Source organism: Babylonia areolata, chromosome 10, assembly GCF_041734735.1.
Source record: "Babylonia areolata isolate BAREFJ2019XMU chromosome 10, ASM4173473v1, whole genome shotgun sequence".
Taxonomy (NCBI): domain Eukaryota; kingdom Metazoa; phylum Mollusca; class Gastropoda; order Neogastropoda; family Buccinidae; genus Babylonia; species Babylonia areolata.
In genome coordinates this window covers 27,418,679-27,436,178 of record NC_134885.1, presented here as the reverse complement: position 1 = coordinate 27,436,178, position 17,500 = coordinate 27,418,679, and the positions used below count along the sequence as shown (strand labels likewise).

Here is a 17,500-nt window from a genome sequence, read left to right as displayed (position 1 = left end):
CATTAAAATTACAATCTGCACGACGTGAATCTAAAGTGCGCCATCGGAGAACATTTGGAGGAAAAAAAACAAAAAAAACACAAAAAAACCCACCCTTTCGGGTACAGTGTCATTCAGTCTGTCTGTCTCTGTCTCTCTCTTATTCAACTTAATTCATTTTACTCTATTATACGCAATGTGAATATTTTTTTTTCAACATTTTTTTATTCAGACAAAGGTTTACAGATACAGAATTTATATGTTTTGTGCATTAGAAAGTGTAGGGTAAGCATATAATTTAGTTCTAAGTACTGACAAATCTATAACAGCAAAACAATGTATGTTCAATTCCAAGGTAGCATTGTACAGCTTAATCTTGTATCAAACAGTTATAAAATGCCCATTTTTCCACTCTTATTATATTTCCATAGTTATGTTAAAGGCATACATGCGGAATGTGAATTTGTATGTGTCTGTTACATTGAAAAAAACATCAACAATAAAACAAAAAACAACACACACACACACACACACACACACACACACACACACACACACACACACACACACACACACACACACACGCACGCACGCACGCACACACACACAAAAAATGTCGGTGAGCTTTTGATACAGGATATCGTCTTGCTAAACATTTCATTTGATATTTTTTAATGATTCTTCGTCACCATGAGCTTCGCGTTAATTTTGCAAGAGATGTTGCATCCACTTGTGTGTTTGTGTGTTTCTTTCTTTCTTTCTTTCTCGAGTTTTTTTTTTTTTTTTTTTTTTTTTTTTTTTTTTTTTTTTTTAAGATTAGATCAGTCACATACGCATACCATTGATGCCATTTTTATCCTAATCATCGTTCGTGCCTTGTTAGAGAAAGAGAGAGAGAGAGACACAGAGAGACACAGAGAGACAGACAAACAGACAGACAGAGACAGAGATACAGAGAGAGAGAGAGAGGAAGATGAACAATCATCAGTCGCAGCAGCAGCTGCAGCAGCAGCAGCAGGAGCAGAATTAATAGTCACAGCAGTAGTAGTGCTGGCGGCAGAAATTGTTGCAAGTTAACATGAAGTAGTGATGAAGATGGGAAAGGGGGGTAGTGGGGGGTGGGGGGTGGGGGTTATGCCTCCGAAGAAAAGAGATTCGGCACATGAGAGAAAAAAAAGGAAAAAAAAGTCATTCCAAGTTATAACTTTGAAGGAGAGTTTTCCGACTCTGAACAGCACTCTTGACTAGAGTTTGCATAAGGAGGAGGGTGTGAGGGAGGAGAGGGGCGAGAAGAGAGAGAGAGAGGGAGATAGAGGGAGAGAAAGGGGAGAGAGAGGGAGACAGAGATAGAGAGACAGAGAGAGAGAGAGAAAGACAAAGACAGAGAGAGAGGTAAGGGGAGAGAGAGAGAGGGAGAGAGAGACACAGAGAGAGATGGAAAGAGAGGGAGGGAGAGAGAGAGAGAGTCGATGAGAGAATGAATAGAGGAGAAACAAGGAGGGGGATAGGAAAGAGAGAGAGAGTGGGGAGGGAGATAATGAGGGTGAAGGGGAGACAGGAGGAGAGAAGAGGGGGAGAGAGAGAGCGAGAGAGAGAGGGAGGGGGTAGGGAGAGAGAGAGAGAGGATGAGAGAATGAAGAGAGGAGAAACAGGAGAGAGAAAAGAGAGAGAGAGAGTGGGGAGAGAGAGAATGAGGGTGAAGGGGAGACAGAGAGAGAGAAAGAAAGAAAGAAAGAAAGAGAGAGGGAGGTAGGGGGTAGGAGGGGAGAGAGAAAGTCGATGAGAGAGCGAGTTCTAATGAATGTTTTACATGTGGATTGAAAATTAAGCAGAGGGAAAATCTGCACACGTTGGTGGGGGTGGGGGGTGGCGTAGCGTGGGTGGAGGGGGGGGAGAGATTGCGCACTGAGGACAGAGACACAGAGACAGGCTATCAGACAGGCAGAGAGAGAGAGAGAGAAAGAGACAGAAACGGACAGACAGGCAGATGGAGAGACAGAGATAGAAAGAGTGAGAGAGATAGGATGAAAGAGAGAGAGAGATAGACACATAGACAGATAGGGAGACAGAGAAAGAGACAGAGAGAGAAAGAAAGAGACACAAAAAGACATACATATTGAAACACAGAGAGGCAGACAGGGGGAGGGAGAGAGAGGGGGGCAGAGAGACAGACAGAGAGACAGAGGGAGACGGAGACAAAACGAAACAAAGACAGACAGGGACAGATAGAGAGAAGAGAGAGAGAGATGGTTGGGGAAGGGGGGGGGGACAGACAGACAGACAAAGTCTCTTCATATGCCATCTTGCTTGGCGATCTAAGAATCTAAGAGAAATCTGTTGTGATTTATAAAAAAAAAAAAAAAAGAAAAAGAAAAACCCAAAAGACATTTTTTTTTACAAGAAAATACATGGACAGACTCAAGAGACAGGCAGACAGAGAGAGAAACAGAGAGAGATGCAGAGAGGGTGGGAAAGAGGGTGAGTGAGAGAGAGAGAGAGAGAGAGAGAGAGAGGGAGGGAGGGAGAGAGAGAGGGAGGGAGAGTGAGATGAAGAGAAAGAGAAACGGAGACAGACAGGGAGAGGAAAAAAAATTGAGACATAGAGAGAGAGAGAGAGACAGAGACAGAGACAGAGACAGAGCGAGTTACAGACACACACAGAGATACAGACAGAGAAACAGAGACAGACAGAGACTGAGACAGACAGTGACAGAGAAGCAAACCTGACAAACAAAACCGTTAATGAGAAAGGAGCACCAGCCTTGTTCGGGGACAAAGGATTTTTTTTTAATTCGGGGTGGGGGGGTGTGGGGGGCGGGGGAAGGGGGGAGGTCAGGGTGGGAGGGGGAGGGGCGAGGGGAGGGTGAGGGGGGTAATTCCTCGGGATCAACACCAAAACCTCCTCATCTTAAAGCCCCGTTCCCCCAAAGGGGCAAACAGCTATCAGCTGAATGGACACCCCATCCTTGTCTTGACCCCCCCTGGGCTTTTTTTTCTGTTTTAGTGAGTTTTTATTTTGTTTTGTTTTGTTTTGTTTTATACTTCGTTGTGTGCTTCGTGCGTGTTCTGATAGAGGTGAATAGGATGGATGGATGGGATGAAAGGGGGTGAGGGTGGATGATAAGAGAATGAGGAGAGATATAGTGAATTTAGAGAGGAGTAGGCTGCGAGACAGGGATAAAAAAGAGAGAGAGAATCAGAGAGAGAGAGGGGGAGACTGTCAGACATAATAGACAAAGACAGACAGACAGAGGTTGTGGGGAAGAGACAGAGAGACAGACAGACAGAGAGACACAGAGAGAGAGAGAGAGAGAGAGAGAGAGAGAGTCCGTGAGACAAACAGAGAATGTATGTGTGTGTGTGTGTGTGTGTGTGTGTGTGTGTGTGTGTGTGTGTGTGTGTGTGTGTGTGTGTGTGACAGACAGACAGATACAGAGACAGAGTCGGAAAGAGACAGAGCTGACCCACTAAGAATCGCCTTTTCGAAAGAAGGAAACTACATAGGAACTATGTACGTTTTGTATAAGGACTCATGTGCGCCTACCACTGGCAGACCATGGCAATATAAAACGATAATAAGTATCAATGGTAACACTACTAATAATACTGATATGATACTACCACTAATGATACTACTACCATTCACGAATGGGCATGTCAAGCCATAACCGATGTTGTGCCAGAAACATCACATCATCCAAAGCAGGCCTGCATAGTATACCGAGACGGAAGGATGCCTACCAATGATAATAACGCTAATAATGGTATTTCTACTACTACTATTACTACTGCTGCTGCTGCTGCTGCTCCTGTTGCTACTACTACTGCTACCGCTGCTGCTGCTGCTGATGCTACTATTGCTGCTGCTGCTGCTGCTGCTGCTACTACTACTACTACTACTGTGTAGTTATGATGATGCCCACACAGGATCAACATCGTCATGGTGAGACAGGCAGACAGATAGATAGATAGATACATAGATACATAGACAAACCTTTTTTTCATCTGAATATTCTTCAAGCACCTGAGAATTCTTTCTTGGCTATATCTTGGCCTATGACTTAGAGAAAGCTGAATCTTTCTTTGTCCTTCCTCTTAATATTCTTCTATTTTCTCCTCAGTATTTGTAGTTGAAGCCAATAATATAATATTCTGTATCTTAAGATGTAAAAACACATGTTTTGCTCTTGTAAACTGTAGAAACACATATTTTGCTATTTACTCTTATTTATTTATTTATTTATTTATTTATCTTAACATTTAAGTAGACAGCTGCGAAGACGTTTCGTATCTTTGAACTTCAGTTAAATCGTACATAACAAGTCTCATCAGAGAGATATGTAAGGATCGACACTAATTACCCCTTAAGTTGAAATAAAATAGAAAGCTAAAGAACGACTTGCAGTCAAACTCAATCTCATCCCGGAGGGAAATAAAAGACAAGAGATATTGAGGAGGGCATGTGTCTGTCATGGGCGTGTTTTAGAGGGAATTTTGTTGAAAGAGAGAGAGGAGAGAGGGAACTTTGTTAGCAAAATGGAGTGCATATGTGATGGGGATGGAAGGGGGGGGGGGAGTTGGGGGTTAGGAAGAGGTTTACCAGACGAGACGTTGGGAGGAAAGGAAGTAAAAGAGAACTTTGGAAAGCAAAAAAACGGCAACAACACACACACAAAAAGTTTTCATTCAAAACATGGCGCTTCTCGCCCTCAGGGGAGGTGGGGGGTGCGGGGGAGGGGCGAGGGGTGGGGGTGGGGGTGGGGGGTGGGGGTTAACTGGAACGTCAACTACATCAGCAGCTAACACGTCTCTGATCAAGAGAATCCGTCTTTCTCGGTGTCAGAGACTCCTCCGCATCCCAGACAAGCAAGAATTGCCAGCCTCTGTGGAAGAGGAACAACAAGGAGAAGGAGTTATGTTTATTCTTGGCGGTAACGCCTAATGGAATTTCGCCGCAGAAGAGGAGGAGGAGGGAAAGAGAGAGAGAGAGAGAATGCTGCGAAAGGGGAAATGAGAGACACAGGACCAAGCGCTGAAGCCACAAGAAGGCAAAGAGGCCGTGCCCGCACGATGGGGTTTTGGGGGAGGGATGTGTGTGTGGGGGGGGTGGGGGCGTGGGGGCGTGGGGGGCAATGGGGGGCCGGGGGGGGGGGTTCCATTACCAACCCCACCCATCCACTCAGTTGCCTTAACGACGATTTGTGTGTGCCGTGTGAGCTGTTTTCGTCAGGCTCCATTGTATTCAGCTCAGCGGCAAGTTGTTTTGCGTTGTTGGACCACGTGGCGTCCTGCCTGAATGCATTCTTCTGATCGTTTTAGTTTCTGAGGTCTTAGTTAGAATTCACTGACTGATTGAGCGACTTGTTTGACCATGTTTGGATTATTCGATTTCATCATCTGTTTTCTTTTCTTTCTTTTTTTTTTTCCTGACACTCGCGCTGCTCTCTGTTTTTGTTTTTTTGTTTTGTTTTGGGGGTTTTTGTGGTTTTTGTATTGTTGTTGTTGGTTTTTTTGTTTGTTTGTTTGTTTTGGTTTTTTTTGTTTGTTTTTTTCTAATGGTATGATTTCATGTGTCTTTTAGATCCATGTGCCCCTGTGAGGTTTTTTTGTTTGTTTTTTTGGTGGGGGGGGGGGGGGGGGGGGCGGAAATAAAGTTTCACTGTTCACATTTTCATGACATGTCTTGCATAAAAACATCTTGATCTGTAAATTGAGAGGGGTGGGCTTTTTTTTCTGCTCTGCCTAGTGATCATTTGGGTGATACTAATTGTTTTGTTCCACACTTGGCTTCTTTCTTTCTTTCTTTCGTTACGTTTTTAATACTCCATTAAAATCGTAAGAATAACAGCGCTTGTGGACAGAACTGAAAAAAATCAGTAGGGGTGGGGGCGTGTGGGGGTGGGGTGGGGTGAGAAGAGTGTTGAGAGTACAACTGTATTCATATCTTCAGCTGACCTCACATACATTTGGACAAGAACGTGTGTGGGGGGTAGGAATGATGTAAAGAGGGATCGATCATGTGCTAATCTGTACCTGGTGAGCTTTGGAGTTTCTAAGATCACTTAGTGTTGACACACGAGTCAATTGCATTCCACATTTCATCTAAAAGGGAGGGGGAAACAGACGTCTCTAAAGCGAGGCTTTTGATACAAAAAAAAAGAAAAAAAGAAGAAAAGAACAGGAAAAAAAAGACACTCCCAAGTTGTAACTTTAAAGGAGAGTGTTCAGACATTGAAAGGCACTCTCCCAAAAGTGTACACAGGCAGCAGGGCAAGGGTCTGTAGAAATCGAGAGACGGCGAGGGAAATAGAGAGAGAGACAGACAGAAAGACAGACAGAATGACTGAGACAGAGAGACAGAATCAGACAGTGAGAGAAAGAGAGACAGACAGACAGAGACAGACAGACAAAATGACTGAGACAGACGAACAGAATCAGACAGTGAGAGAAAGAGACAGAGACAGAGACAGAGAGAGAGAGGTGACAAGAAACAGAAAAGAGACAGATCGACACAAGAGAGAGAGAGAGAGAGAGAGAGAGAGAGAGAGAGAGAGAGAGAGAGAGAGAGAGAGAGAGAGAGAGAGAGAGAGAGAGAGAGAGAAGGGGTGGGTGGTGACTGAGCTGATCCATATATGTGACAAGGTCTATGCGATGAATGAAACTGAATGAGAAGTAAGAAAGCGGTGGTAAAGGCCAGAGGCTTTACTACCGGGTCTATCAGTACGAGTTTGATAATAATAATAATAATAATAATAATAATAATAACAATACTAATACTGATAATTGTCGCATATATATATATAAAAAAAAAAAATCAACAAAACTCATCTATTTGATGGACTGCCCTTGAAGTAACTGAATCTCATCACTGTGTTCCTGTTTTGTTTTGTTTTTTGTTGTTTTTTTTCTCTATCTCCAGTTCCTTTCAGAATTATGATTTTTTTTTCCTTGACTCATATGAAGTACTGACATGCTGACTGCTTAACTCACTCAGTACGGCCAGTCCTCTCTTCTCCTCTACACAGACCCCTTGGATGTCCAGTGGGTGTCTGAATGACCCAACCTTTAGCTTCCGTCGTCAGAATTGTGGCATTCTTTGTCAACATTCACGTCTTCAGTATAAGAGCCTTCCGCTTGCAATAGTTTGATGATGGTAATTGGGGTGAAACGCTGTTAACGTCGTCTCTTTCGCCGTTCGTATTGAAAGAGTTAATGTTTCTTATACTTAAAACTTGTATTGTGAAGCTCTGTTTCATCAGGAGAGAAAAAAACACAGCAGCATTAAGTTCAACATTAACATTGTGGTGAAAAGAAACCAAATCAACCAGGGCTGGTAACATGAAACAAAATAACAACAAAAAAAACAACCAACCAACAAACAAAATGAATAAAGAGCAAACTGCTATAAAACACAGTATCCGCAAGGACAAAAATAAAGGATGCGTGATGCGAAGATGGGAAACCGCGAACAAGCGTGTTTCTGTGTGTGTGTGTGTGTGTGTGTGTGTGTGTGTGTGTGTGTGTGTGTGTATGTGTGTGTGTGTGTGTGTGTGTAAGGAAGGAAAGTGGAAGATGGGGGAAGGTGGGGGTGGGGGCGGGACATCGCAGTCAAGAGGGGTTGCCGAAAGGGTGTGAGAAGAAGGGTGAGGAGGAAAGCAGGAGGGTGAAGAAGAAGAAGAAAAAAAACTTTAGAAAGCCAAAAAAACGGCAACAACACACACACACACACACACACACACACACACACACACACACACACACACACACACACACACAAAGTTATCATTGGAAACATGGATCTGCTTGCCCTCACAAGGGAAGTGGGGGCAGGAGGCGTCGGGGGGTAGGAATGGGGATGGGGGTTGCTGGAGGTGTAAGCACAACGTCAACTCCATCAGCAGCCAACACACGCCTCTGATCTGAGCGAATCTAGTCTTTCTGTCAGAGACTCCTCCACATCCTGGACAAGCAAGAATCGCCAGCCTCTGTGGAAGAGGAACAACAAGGAGAGCGAGTTATGTTTATTCTTGGCGGTAACGCCTAATGGAATTTCGCCGCAGAGGAGGAGGAGGGGGAGGAGGAGGAGGAGGAGGAGGGAAAGAGAGAGTGTGCTGTGAAGGGAAAATGAGAGACATGCAGTGGGGCGAAGCAGTGTGGTGCTGAAACCACGACAGACCACAATGGCCATCTCTTCCTCCCTGATCGCCGTTTGGACGCAATGAGGGGGGTGTAGGAGGGTTCGAGGGGGGGGGGGGGAGGGGGGAATGGGGTGAAGCAGGAACGGGGGGATGGGTGGTGGTTGGGGAAGGGGGGGGGGGGTTGAAACATTTTGCATTCTTCGGCATCCACCATCCCCTTTTCCCCATTTCCTGACGACATTTATCGTGGAGTTGAGTTATTTCGTTTCGGATTGCGATGTCTTCTGAACGCTTTTGTTGTGGTTGAAACAAAGCTCTTTTTTTTTATAGTAAGAACACAGGAAATTGAATGATAATGACATCTCAGTTGTTGTTGGTTTTTTGTTTGTTTGTCGGATTTGATTGTATGTACCAAATATGGCGTTGGTAAAATGTATGAACTGGTTGTTTAGTCGACTGTACAATCACCAGTGTATATGATAGGTCATAGATGGCTATTTATTTATATCTGTTCATGAAACATTATACACGCCATGTTTCTTTTTTTTTTTTTTTTTTTTCTTTTTTTTGTTTTGATTTCTTTCTTCATTTCATCATTTATTTGATACCTTGTTCGAATATATTTGTTCATCCTTTGCCTGTTCATGACATCTGGCAATATATCAAGAAGTTTTTATCTATCTATTTATCTATTAAGTTTGTTGGTTATCTGTTTATTTATTTACTTATTCACCTATCTATATATTTGTTTGGTTATTTATTGTTAATCTCAGCGTATCGATTGCAACTGTAATGTTGATTGTCTCATTCTGTCCTGACACTTTGATTTCTGTCTTCTCTCTTTCAAAGAGAAGAACTGGTTAACTCACTCAGTACGGCCAGTCCTCTCTTCTCCTCTACACAGACCCCTCGGATGTCCAGTGCGTGTCTCTATGACCCAACCTTTAGCTTCCGTCGTCAGAACTGTGTTATTCTTTGTCAACATTCACCTCTTCAGTATAAGAGCGTTCCGCATGCAATATTTTGATGGTGGTAATTGGGATGAAACGTTGTTAACGTCGTACTCTTTCGCCGTTCGTATGGAGAGAGTTAAAGTGGCGGATTGCCAGGCGCACAGTCAAGAAGAAGTGTTTATGGAATAAACATGAACACTACAATCAATTAAGCTGCCTTTCGGATATAACTTTGTTAATGGCTGTTTATTGCTAGAAGTCTATTTCAAAAGAAGGAAAGAAACTAAGAAAGTGATACCGTTGCAATACAAGAGTGACTGGTTAAAAATAGAACAGACAAAAACGAAAGAATAATATTCTAGTACGACTGTTTTTTCAGTCTATCGTCTCTTTAAATTGACATCTGTCATTGTACAGACAATTGTGAAAAAGTCATCATAAAATATTATATCATGCAACGTGGCTTGTTCATGTGTAATATTATACCCGGAAGATAAAAAGCTATTCGGTTTACTTTTTCGGTCGAGATTTGAATGTGATCTTTTTGATCTGTAAAGTGTGCGATAGTTCGCTGACATCAAATACAATGAGGGAGAAACCTCGGCGAAACAACGAAACAAAACGGGAGGGCTGGAACCTTAATAACACTGGAAACGGATCCTTGATTTATGCAAATCTAAAAGATGGGTTTTTCAACAGAATCGTGTTGTATGAATTGAAGTTGATTTCAGCTCTGGCAAGAGAGAGAGAGAGAGAGAGAGAGAGAGAGAGAAGAGACGTCTTTGATGCCGTTTTGATTCATATTTCCGTTTGACCCTTTCAGCTTTTTGTTTGATTTTTTTTCTTTTTTTTTTTTTTAGTTTGTTGGTGATGACATTAAATTGACATTTCTGTGAGATCGTCGGGGTAATATGATTATTTAATCAATCCGTCCATTCTTTTTTGAATCCTCAAGCCTTAGCTTATGAAAGCAGATTTGTTGAAAATGTCCACTGCCTTCTTTTGTTCGTCAAATAAAGGTTACAATTTCTTCCAAGCTGATTTCAATCGTTTTCATTTGTTAATAACTGCAAGTGCTGTGAATTTTGGGGAATGGAATATAACTATTTTGATTTCCATTTTGTTTATCCTATTTCATCCTATTTTTGCTTTTTGAATTTTTTTTATTATTTTTTTTTTATCTGTGGGTGTTAGCATTAGCAGCTATTTTGACTCTTCAATAATGTACAAATCTTTATTATTTTGTAATAAATGAAAACAAGCAATAAAATGATAAAACCGTAGAGACGCCACAAATAAAAATACTTGACTCAATTTAGTTTCAGTTTAAACGTTAATTTACATTCATGAAAAGCGTCATGATTGTTGAAATATTGTTGTTTCATATTTCGAAACTGTGTTTGCAGATAGAAAGACAGACAGACAGACAGACTGACTGACTGACAGACAGACAGACAGACAAGGAGAGTGAGACGGATGAAGGAAAGAGGGTTTATTGTGTGAAAGAAACCAAAACCAATGGTTCAGAGAGAGAGTGAGAGAGAGAGATGGCCAGTGAGCGATAAAAGAGAGATAAAGAGACAGTGATAGAAATTGAGAAGACCGTAAAAGGGGGGACGGTGGGGTTGGGGACGTGGGGGAGCGGGGGCGGGGGAAGGAGTAGGGGTGGGGGGGTGGGCAAGGGCGACTGGGAGGAGCTGCCTTTCAAAGCAAAGCACAATGGTTCAAACAGTAAGGAAAAGAAAGAAAAAAAGACGTTTAAAAAGGGAAGAAGTCTTAAGGACAAGTCTGTGAACGTTAAAAAAAAAAAAAGGCGAAGACGTTTCAAAGGAACAAGTCTTAGGGTCACGTCTTTGATCATAAAAGAAAGACGATCACAAAGGGAACAAGTCTTATGGACTAGCCTGTGATCGTAAAAAAAAAAAAAAAAAGACAAAGACGTTCAAAAAGGAACAAGTCTTAAGGTTATGTAAGGAGACAAAGACGTTTAAAAAGGGAACAAGTGTTATGGACTAACTCTCTCCATACGAACGGCGAAAGAGACGACGTTAACAGCGTTTCCCCCAGTTACCATCATCAAATTATTGCAAGCAGAAGGCTCTTATACTGAAAAGGTGAATGTTGACAAAGAATACCACAATTCTGACGACGGAAGCTAAAGGTTGGGTCATTCAGACACCCACTGGACATCCGAGGGGTTTGTGTAGAGGAGAAAAGAGGACTGGCCGTACTGAGTGAGCTAACCTGTGATCGTAAAAAAAAAAGACAAAGACGTTTAAAAAGGAATAAATCTTAAGGTCATGTCTGTAGTCTTTAAAAAAGACAAAGACGTTTAAAATGGAAACAAGTCTTAAGGACAAATTTGTGATCGTTAAAAAAGACAAAGACGTTTAAAAGGGAAACAAGTCTTAAGATCAAATTTGTGATCGTAAAAAAAAAAAAGACAGACGTTTAAAAAGGAACAAGTCTTACGGTCAAGTCTGTGATCGTTAAAATGAAGACAAAGGCGGTTTTTTGTTGTTTTTTTTTTGTTTTGTTTTGTTTGTGTGTTTGTTTGTTTTTTGTTTTTGTTTTTTTCTTGTTGTTGTTTTTTTTTTTAAAGGACAAATCTTAAAGTCAAGTCTGTGATTGTTAAAAAAAAGAAAGAAAAAGACAAAGACGTTGAAAAGGCGAACAAGTCTTAAAGGACGAGTCTATGATCGGTAAAACAAAAGACAAAGACGTTGAATAAAGGAACGAGTCTTCAAAGAACAAGTCTGTGATCGTTAAAAAAACAACAACAAAGAAACAAACAAAACAAAACAAAACAAAAACAAAACACAACAACAAAACAAAACAAAAAAAACGACGTTGCTAAAAGGACAACTCTGTAATCGTTCAAAGACAAAACACCTAAACACGTACACACACACACGCATGCACACCACCATCACCACCACCACCACCACCCACCGAAGACGTAGAAGCCGGACTGCCACCCCAGGTAACGGGTGCACACAGCACTCAGCGGCATGCCCAGCACCGCTCCAGCGTAGGAACCTGCAACAGAAATCGAAAGACGAGCGTGAGCCAATCAATGCGCTTCTTCCAAGGAAGGCGCGCGCTGGTCTGATCCAATCGATGGCTTCAACCCCCTACCCCTAGAAGGCTCTCATCAACGTGGGCCAATGAATGCACAGCCCGCCGCTTGCCTAGTTACTTCCGGAAGTGGAGTCATCTTCTTCAACTCGGGCGAAAGTGAGATCTTGCGAACGGTAAATAGGCCTGTTCCGATGTTGTTGGCTGCAGAGGGAGCGGGGATTGTGGGGGTTGTGGGGGTGGGGTGGGAGGAGACGGGAGGGTGGCCGTAGAGATAGAGGTCGTTGGGTGGGGGGATGGGGTTGGGTTTGGTTATAATGGGTGTTAATCCCCCCCTCCCCCTTGATTCTTACCGCCCCCCCCCCCCCCCGCCCCCCAAGCCCCGCCTCCCCGCCACCCCCGGGATGAATCGGTGACAAATCGTTTGGAAATCGTTCTCGGGAAAGTTAATATTTAGCTCTGCTTACTTTTTTTTGTTTATCCTATTCCTCAAACAAACAACAAAATGTGTTTAAGAAAGTGTTGCGAGAGTGGCCGAGAAAACGTTAGTTTTTCAGAACATCATATCGAAGTGGATTTTTCTACACAATTTTGCAAACCGACAACCCTTGTCTTGCCATGGGTTCTTTTGCGTGCGCTAAGCGCATGCTGCATTTATCGTCTCACCTGAATGACTAGCGTCCAGAGCACCACTCAAAGTTTAGTGAAGGGGGATTGGGGGGGTTGGGGGGGGGGGGGGCGAGGGGGGGGCGACGGGGGGGATGAATATTGTCGACTATGGGATTCGAAACACTGCGCTGAGATTCTCTCGTTTCATAGGCGGACGCGTTACGACTATGCCAACACTCAATATTGTGTCTTCACAAACGCATTTACCAACACCACTGACATAAGTGGAGTGATGGCCTAGAGGTAACGCGTCCGTCTAGGAAGCGAGAGAATCTGAGCGCGCTGGTTCGAATCACGGCTCGGCCGCCGATATTTTCTCCCCCTCCACTAGACCTTGAGTGGTGGTCTGGACGTTAATCATTCGGATGAGACGATAAACCGCTGTCCCGTGTGCATCATGCACTTAGCGCACGTAAAAGAACCCACGGCAACAAAAGGGTTGTTCCTGGCAAAATTCTGCAGAAAAAATCCACTTCGATAGGAAAAACAAATCAAACAGCACGCAGGAAAGAAATAGAAAAAAAATTGGGAAAAAAATGTCATTGCTGCTGTGTGTCAAATGACCGGTATAAGAGCAAACCCGGCACTTCCTTTTTGGGGAAGTATCTGGGTTTGTTCCAATGTACCTTTTATTTACCTGTGTTCTAGCTGAATTGGTAGCATAAGCAGCACTGGCTTGATGTACCTTGTGTATGGAGAGAGTTACCACTCCTTGCTATTTGTTAATCATTCGATGTCCTGGCCTCATTGTTTATTAAATTCACCTCATTTCCCCCTATGGGATTCCTCTCGATAGATCCCCGCTTCGATAGATCTCCACATCGATAGATTTCCGCGTTTGTTTATCTCCACATGGATAGATCCCTACATCGATTGATTCGTCAAAATCCTACAAGATTAAAACAACACTTTGTCGGTTTTTGTGTGTTGTCTTATTTATTTATTTATTTATTTATTTATTTATTTATTTATTATTATTATTATGATTACTACTACCTTTTAAAATTTTTTTATTTATTTATTTATTTATTTACTTATTTATTTATGTAAGCTTATCTATTATTTATTCACCCTTTTTTTTTCTTTTTTTTTTTTCAAGGCCTGACTAAGCGCGTTGGGTTACGCTGCTGGTCAGGCATCTGCTTGGCAGATGTGGTGTAGCGTATATGGATTTGTCCGAACGCAGTGACGCCTCCTTGAGCTACTGAAACTGAAACTGAAACTTGTTTGTTGGTTGGATGGCTGGTTGTTGTTTTGTTTTCTGGTGTTAGTTATTCCAGCATCAAAGAAATTCGAGACATGCCTGCCCTCAATATAGGACTAAATGATGAAGAGGTAAGCCATATACCTGCTTTCAGCCTTCTCTCTCATTCTTCTCTCTCATGCAAGCATGCGGGCGCGCGGACACACACACACACACACACACACACACACACACACACACACACACACACACACACACACACACACACACACACACACACACACACACACATGCATACATATAATTATAGAAAAATCCACTACGATAGGAAAGACAAATAAAACTGCACGCAGGAAAAAAAAGGAGATAAAAAAAAAAAGGGTGGCACTGTAGTATAGCGACGCGCTCTCCCTGGGCCCGAATTTCACACAATGTGATCATAAGTGTCGTTGTTGGGAGAGACTGGAAGACTAAGTAATGACTATAACTCTTTATATCCTTGAGTAATAAGGTTTACGAGGCTTGAGTTTTGAGTCTCGAGTCTCTTTCTCTGTTTCTATCTCTGTCTAGCTCTATCTGTCTGCTTGTCTGTCTCCCTGTCTGTCTGTCTCTCTTTAACATTTTGTGATCATAAGTGTCGTTGTTGGGAGAGATTGGAAGACTAAATAATGACTAGAACTCTTTATGTCCTTGAGTAATAAGGTTTACGAGGCTTGAGTTTTGAGTCTCGAGTCTCTTTCTCTGTTTCTATCTCTGTATAGCTCTATCTGTCTGTCTGTCTGTCTGTCTGTCTGTCTGTCTGTCTCTCTCTCTCTCTCTCTCTCTCTCTCTCTCTCTCTCTCGGTCTTACACTTAATTACAGTTAGTACAGAAGTTGCTATTTTATTTGGACAAAACAGAAAACATAACATTGCATACTTAAGTGTATTGTTGAGGCAGTATGTATTGGTTTGATGTATTTTTGAATGGATGGTCGAGTCAGTCCCCATTCATTTTGGTATTTTATTATCATTACATTGTTGTTTTTCTCTAGTTCCGTTTCGTTGAGTTTTTGTCAGGATGTGACTTAAGTGTCTCCAAGTATTGCATATTTTCTTGGTTTAAACTGACTGAAGGATTCAGAGAAAAAATATAGTTTTTTGTTGTTGTTGTTTTGAATCTAAAATATATGCATTTATGTTGTTGCCCCCTTGTCAAAAGACCTTTCTTGGCAATGACAATAAATAATTCCAGTGTCCAGTGTCTCTCTCGGTCTTAGTCTCAGTGTCTCTCTGTCAGGTGTGTTTACGGTTTCCGTCCACTCACCGCCCTCAGTCACCTAAGGTTCTCTTTCTGTGAGTGTCCTGGGGTTTTAGGTTTGAAAAGAAAGAGAGATCGAGAGAGGGAAGTGAGAGAGAGAGAGGGAGGGGGGCGGAGGGAGAGGGAAGAGAAAGAGATGAGAGAGCGAGAGAGAGGAAGAGAGAGAGAGAGAGAGGGGGGGGGCAGACAGAGAGAGAAAAAAGAGAGAGAGGGAGTCAGAGAGATGAATATAAAAAGAGAGAGAGAGACAAACGGAGATGGACAGAGGGAGAAAGAGAGAGACAGACAGAGATGGACAGAGGGAGAAAGAGAGAGAGACGGAGAGAGACAGACGGAGATGGACAGAGGGAGAAAGAGAGAGACAGAGAGAGACAGACAGAGATGGACAGAGGGGGAAAGATAGAGACAGAGAGAGAGAGACGGAGATGGACAGAGGGAGAAAGAGAGAGACAGACAGAGACAGACGGAGATGGACAGAGGGAGAAAGAGAGAGACAGAGAGAGACAGACGGAGATGGACAGAGGGAGAAAGAGAGAGACAGACGGAGATGGACAGAGGGGGGAAGAGAGAGACAGAGAGAGAGAGACGGATATGGACAGAGGGAGAAAGAGAGAGACAGACGGAGATGGACAGAGGGAGAAAGAGAGAGACAGACAGAGACAGAAACAGAGAGGGAGAGAAAGAGAGACAGAGAGAGAAAGAGAGAGGGTGTGGGAATGACGAAAGGTCAGACTAGGCATAAAAAAAGCAGCTCACATTGTGTCAAGCCAATAGTCCTCAGAGTTTCAGGTGATGAATAGGTTGAAGTCACGCAAATAGTGTGTAAGGTCTCTCTCTCTCTCTCTCTCTCTCTCTCTCTCTCTCTCTCTCTCTCTCTCTCTCTCTCTCTCTCTCTCTGTCTGTCTGTCTCCTGCCTCTGTCTGTCTCTCTTTGTGTGTTTCTAACTCTGTCTGTTTGTCTATCTCTGTCTGTCTGTCTGTCTGTCTGTCTGTCTGTCTCTCTCTCTCTCTCTCTCTCTCTCTCTCTCTCTCTCTCTCTCTCTCTCTCTCTATATATATATATATATATATCTGTCTCTATCTCTGTCTGTCTGTCTGTCCCTGTCTCTGTCTGTCTGTCTGTCTCTCTCTCTGTATATATATATATATATATATATATATATATATATATTGAAAACCAACACCTATTTTGTTAAACGAAAAATTTTAAATCTGAATTTTCACTGCCACCCGGCAGCTTCGTCACAAACTACACTTATAACAGGTGACGTAATGCTATTTTTTACGTCATCTTTCTGACCTTACATGGCGTCTTCTACTACGTAAAGTTATCATGTTTTAAATATTCCTTCAATTGTCTATGTACACATCACTCTTTTTCACTCACTCTCTCTCTCTCTCTCTCTCTCTCTCTCTCTCTCTCTCTCTCTCTCTCTCTCTCTGTATCTCACCAACGCCACAAACCAGACTGGCAACTCCACGAATTAGGGTTCACAATGAAAACCCATGGATGTTGCTTCTCAAGTGCAACTGTCCCAAGGTTACATATCCAGATATATATATATATATATATATATATATATATATATATATATATATATATATATATATATATATATATATATATATATATATATATATATATATATATCTTTTCATAAACTTTCAGCATTGAATCTTTGATAAACTTTCAGCATTGAATCGTTGTTAAACTTTAAGCATTGAATGATATTTTTCTTCCTTTTTTTTTTTTTTTTTTGTTTTCTGAACAGGACGATAGAATATAATTGTCCATTCACTGCACTGTACCGTACACTTCATTTGTATTGGATCCAGGCTGCTAGTACAACAGCCAAGTAAGCGCGTGCGAAGCGCGTGTGACCCAAACATATAAAGTACATGCGCACTGTAAGTCGTGTTGTTATTCGTGTGTAAGTGTGAAAGACGCGAATACCCAGTGCGTGCCTGTCATCTGAATATTAAAAACGCATTCATCACCACCAACGATTACCCTCCTGCGAACCCCCCCCCTCCCCCACCCCCCTCTTGCCGACCCCCCACCCAAGCCCCACCCCCAGCCTCCCCCCGGCCCCCCCACACACACACACACCCGTACCCTCCTGTCCTCCCATGACGCTCACCCCATCCCCAACCCCCTCCTCCCACCTTTGCCACCTTCCC

The 17,500-nt window shown here is 42.6% G+C and overlaps 1 protein-coding gene across 1 annotated transcript in view; it reads right to left on the bottom strand.

Moving 5' to 3' along the window:
- Window positions 1–17,500, bottom strand: part of LOC143286325 (vesicular glutamate transporter 1-like) — a 481,896-nt gene that overhangs the window by 62,949 nt on the left and 401,447 nt on the right. The window contains exon 7 of the mRNA XM_076593866.1: window positions 12,023–12,109. Within this exon, the coding sequence (XP_076449981.1) occupies window positions 12,023–12,109 (87 nt within the window). The remainder of the gene's footprint in view (window positions 1–12,022; window positions 12,110–17,500) is intronic.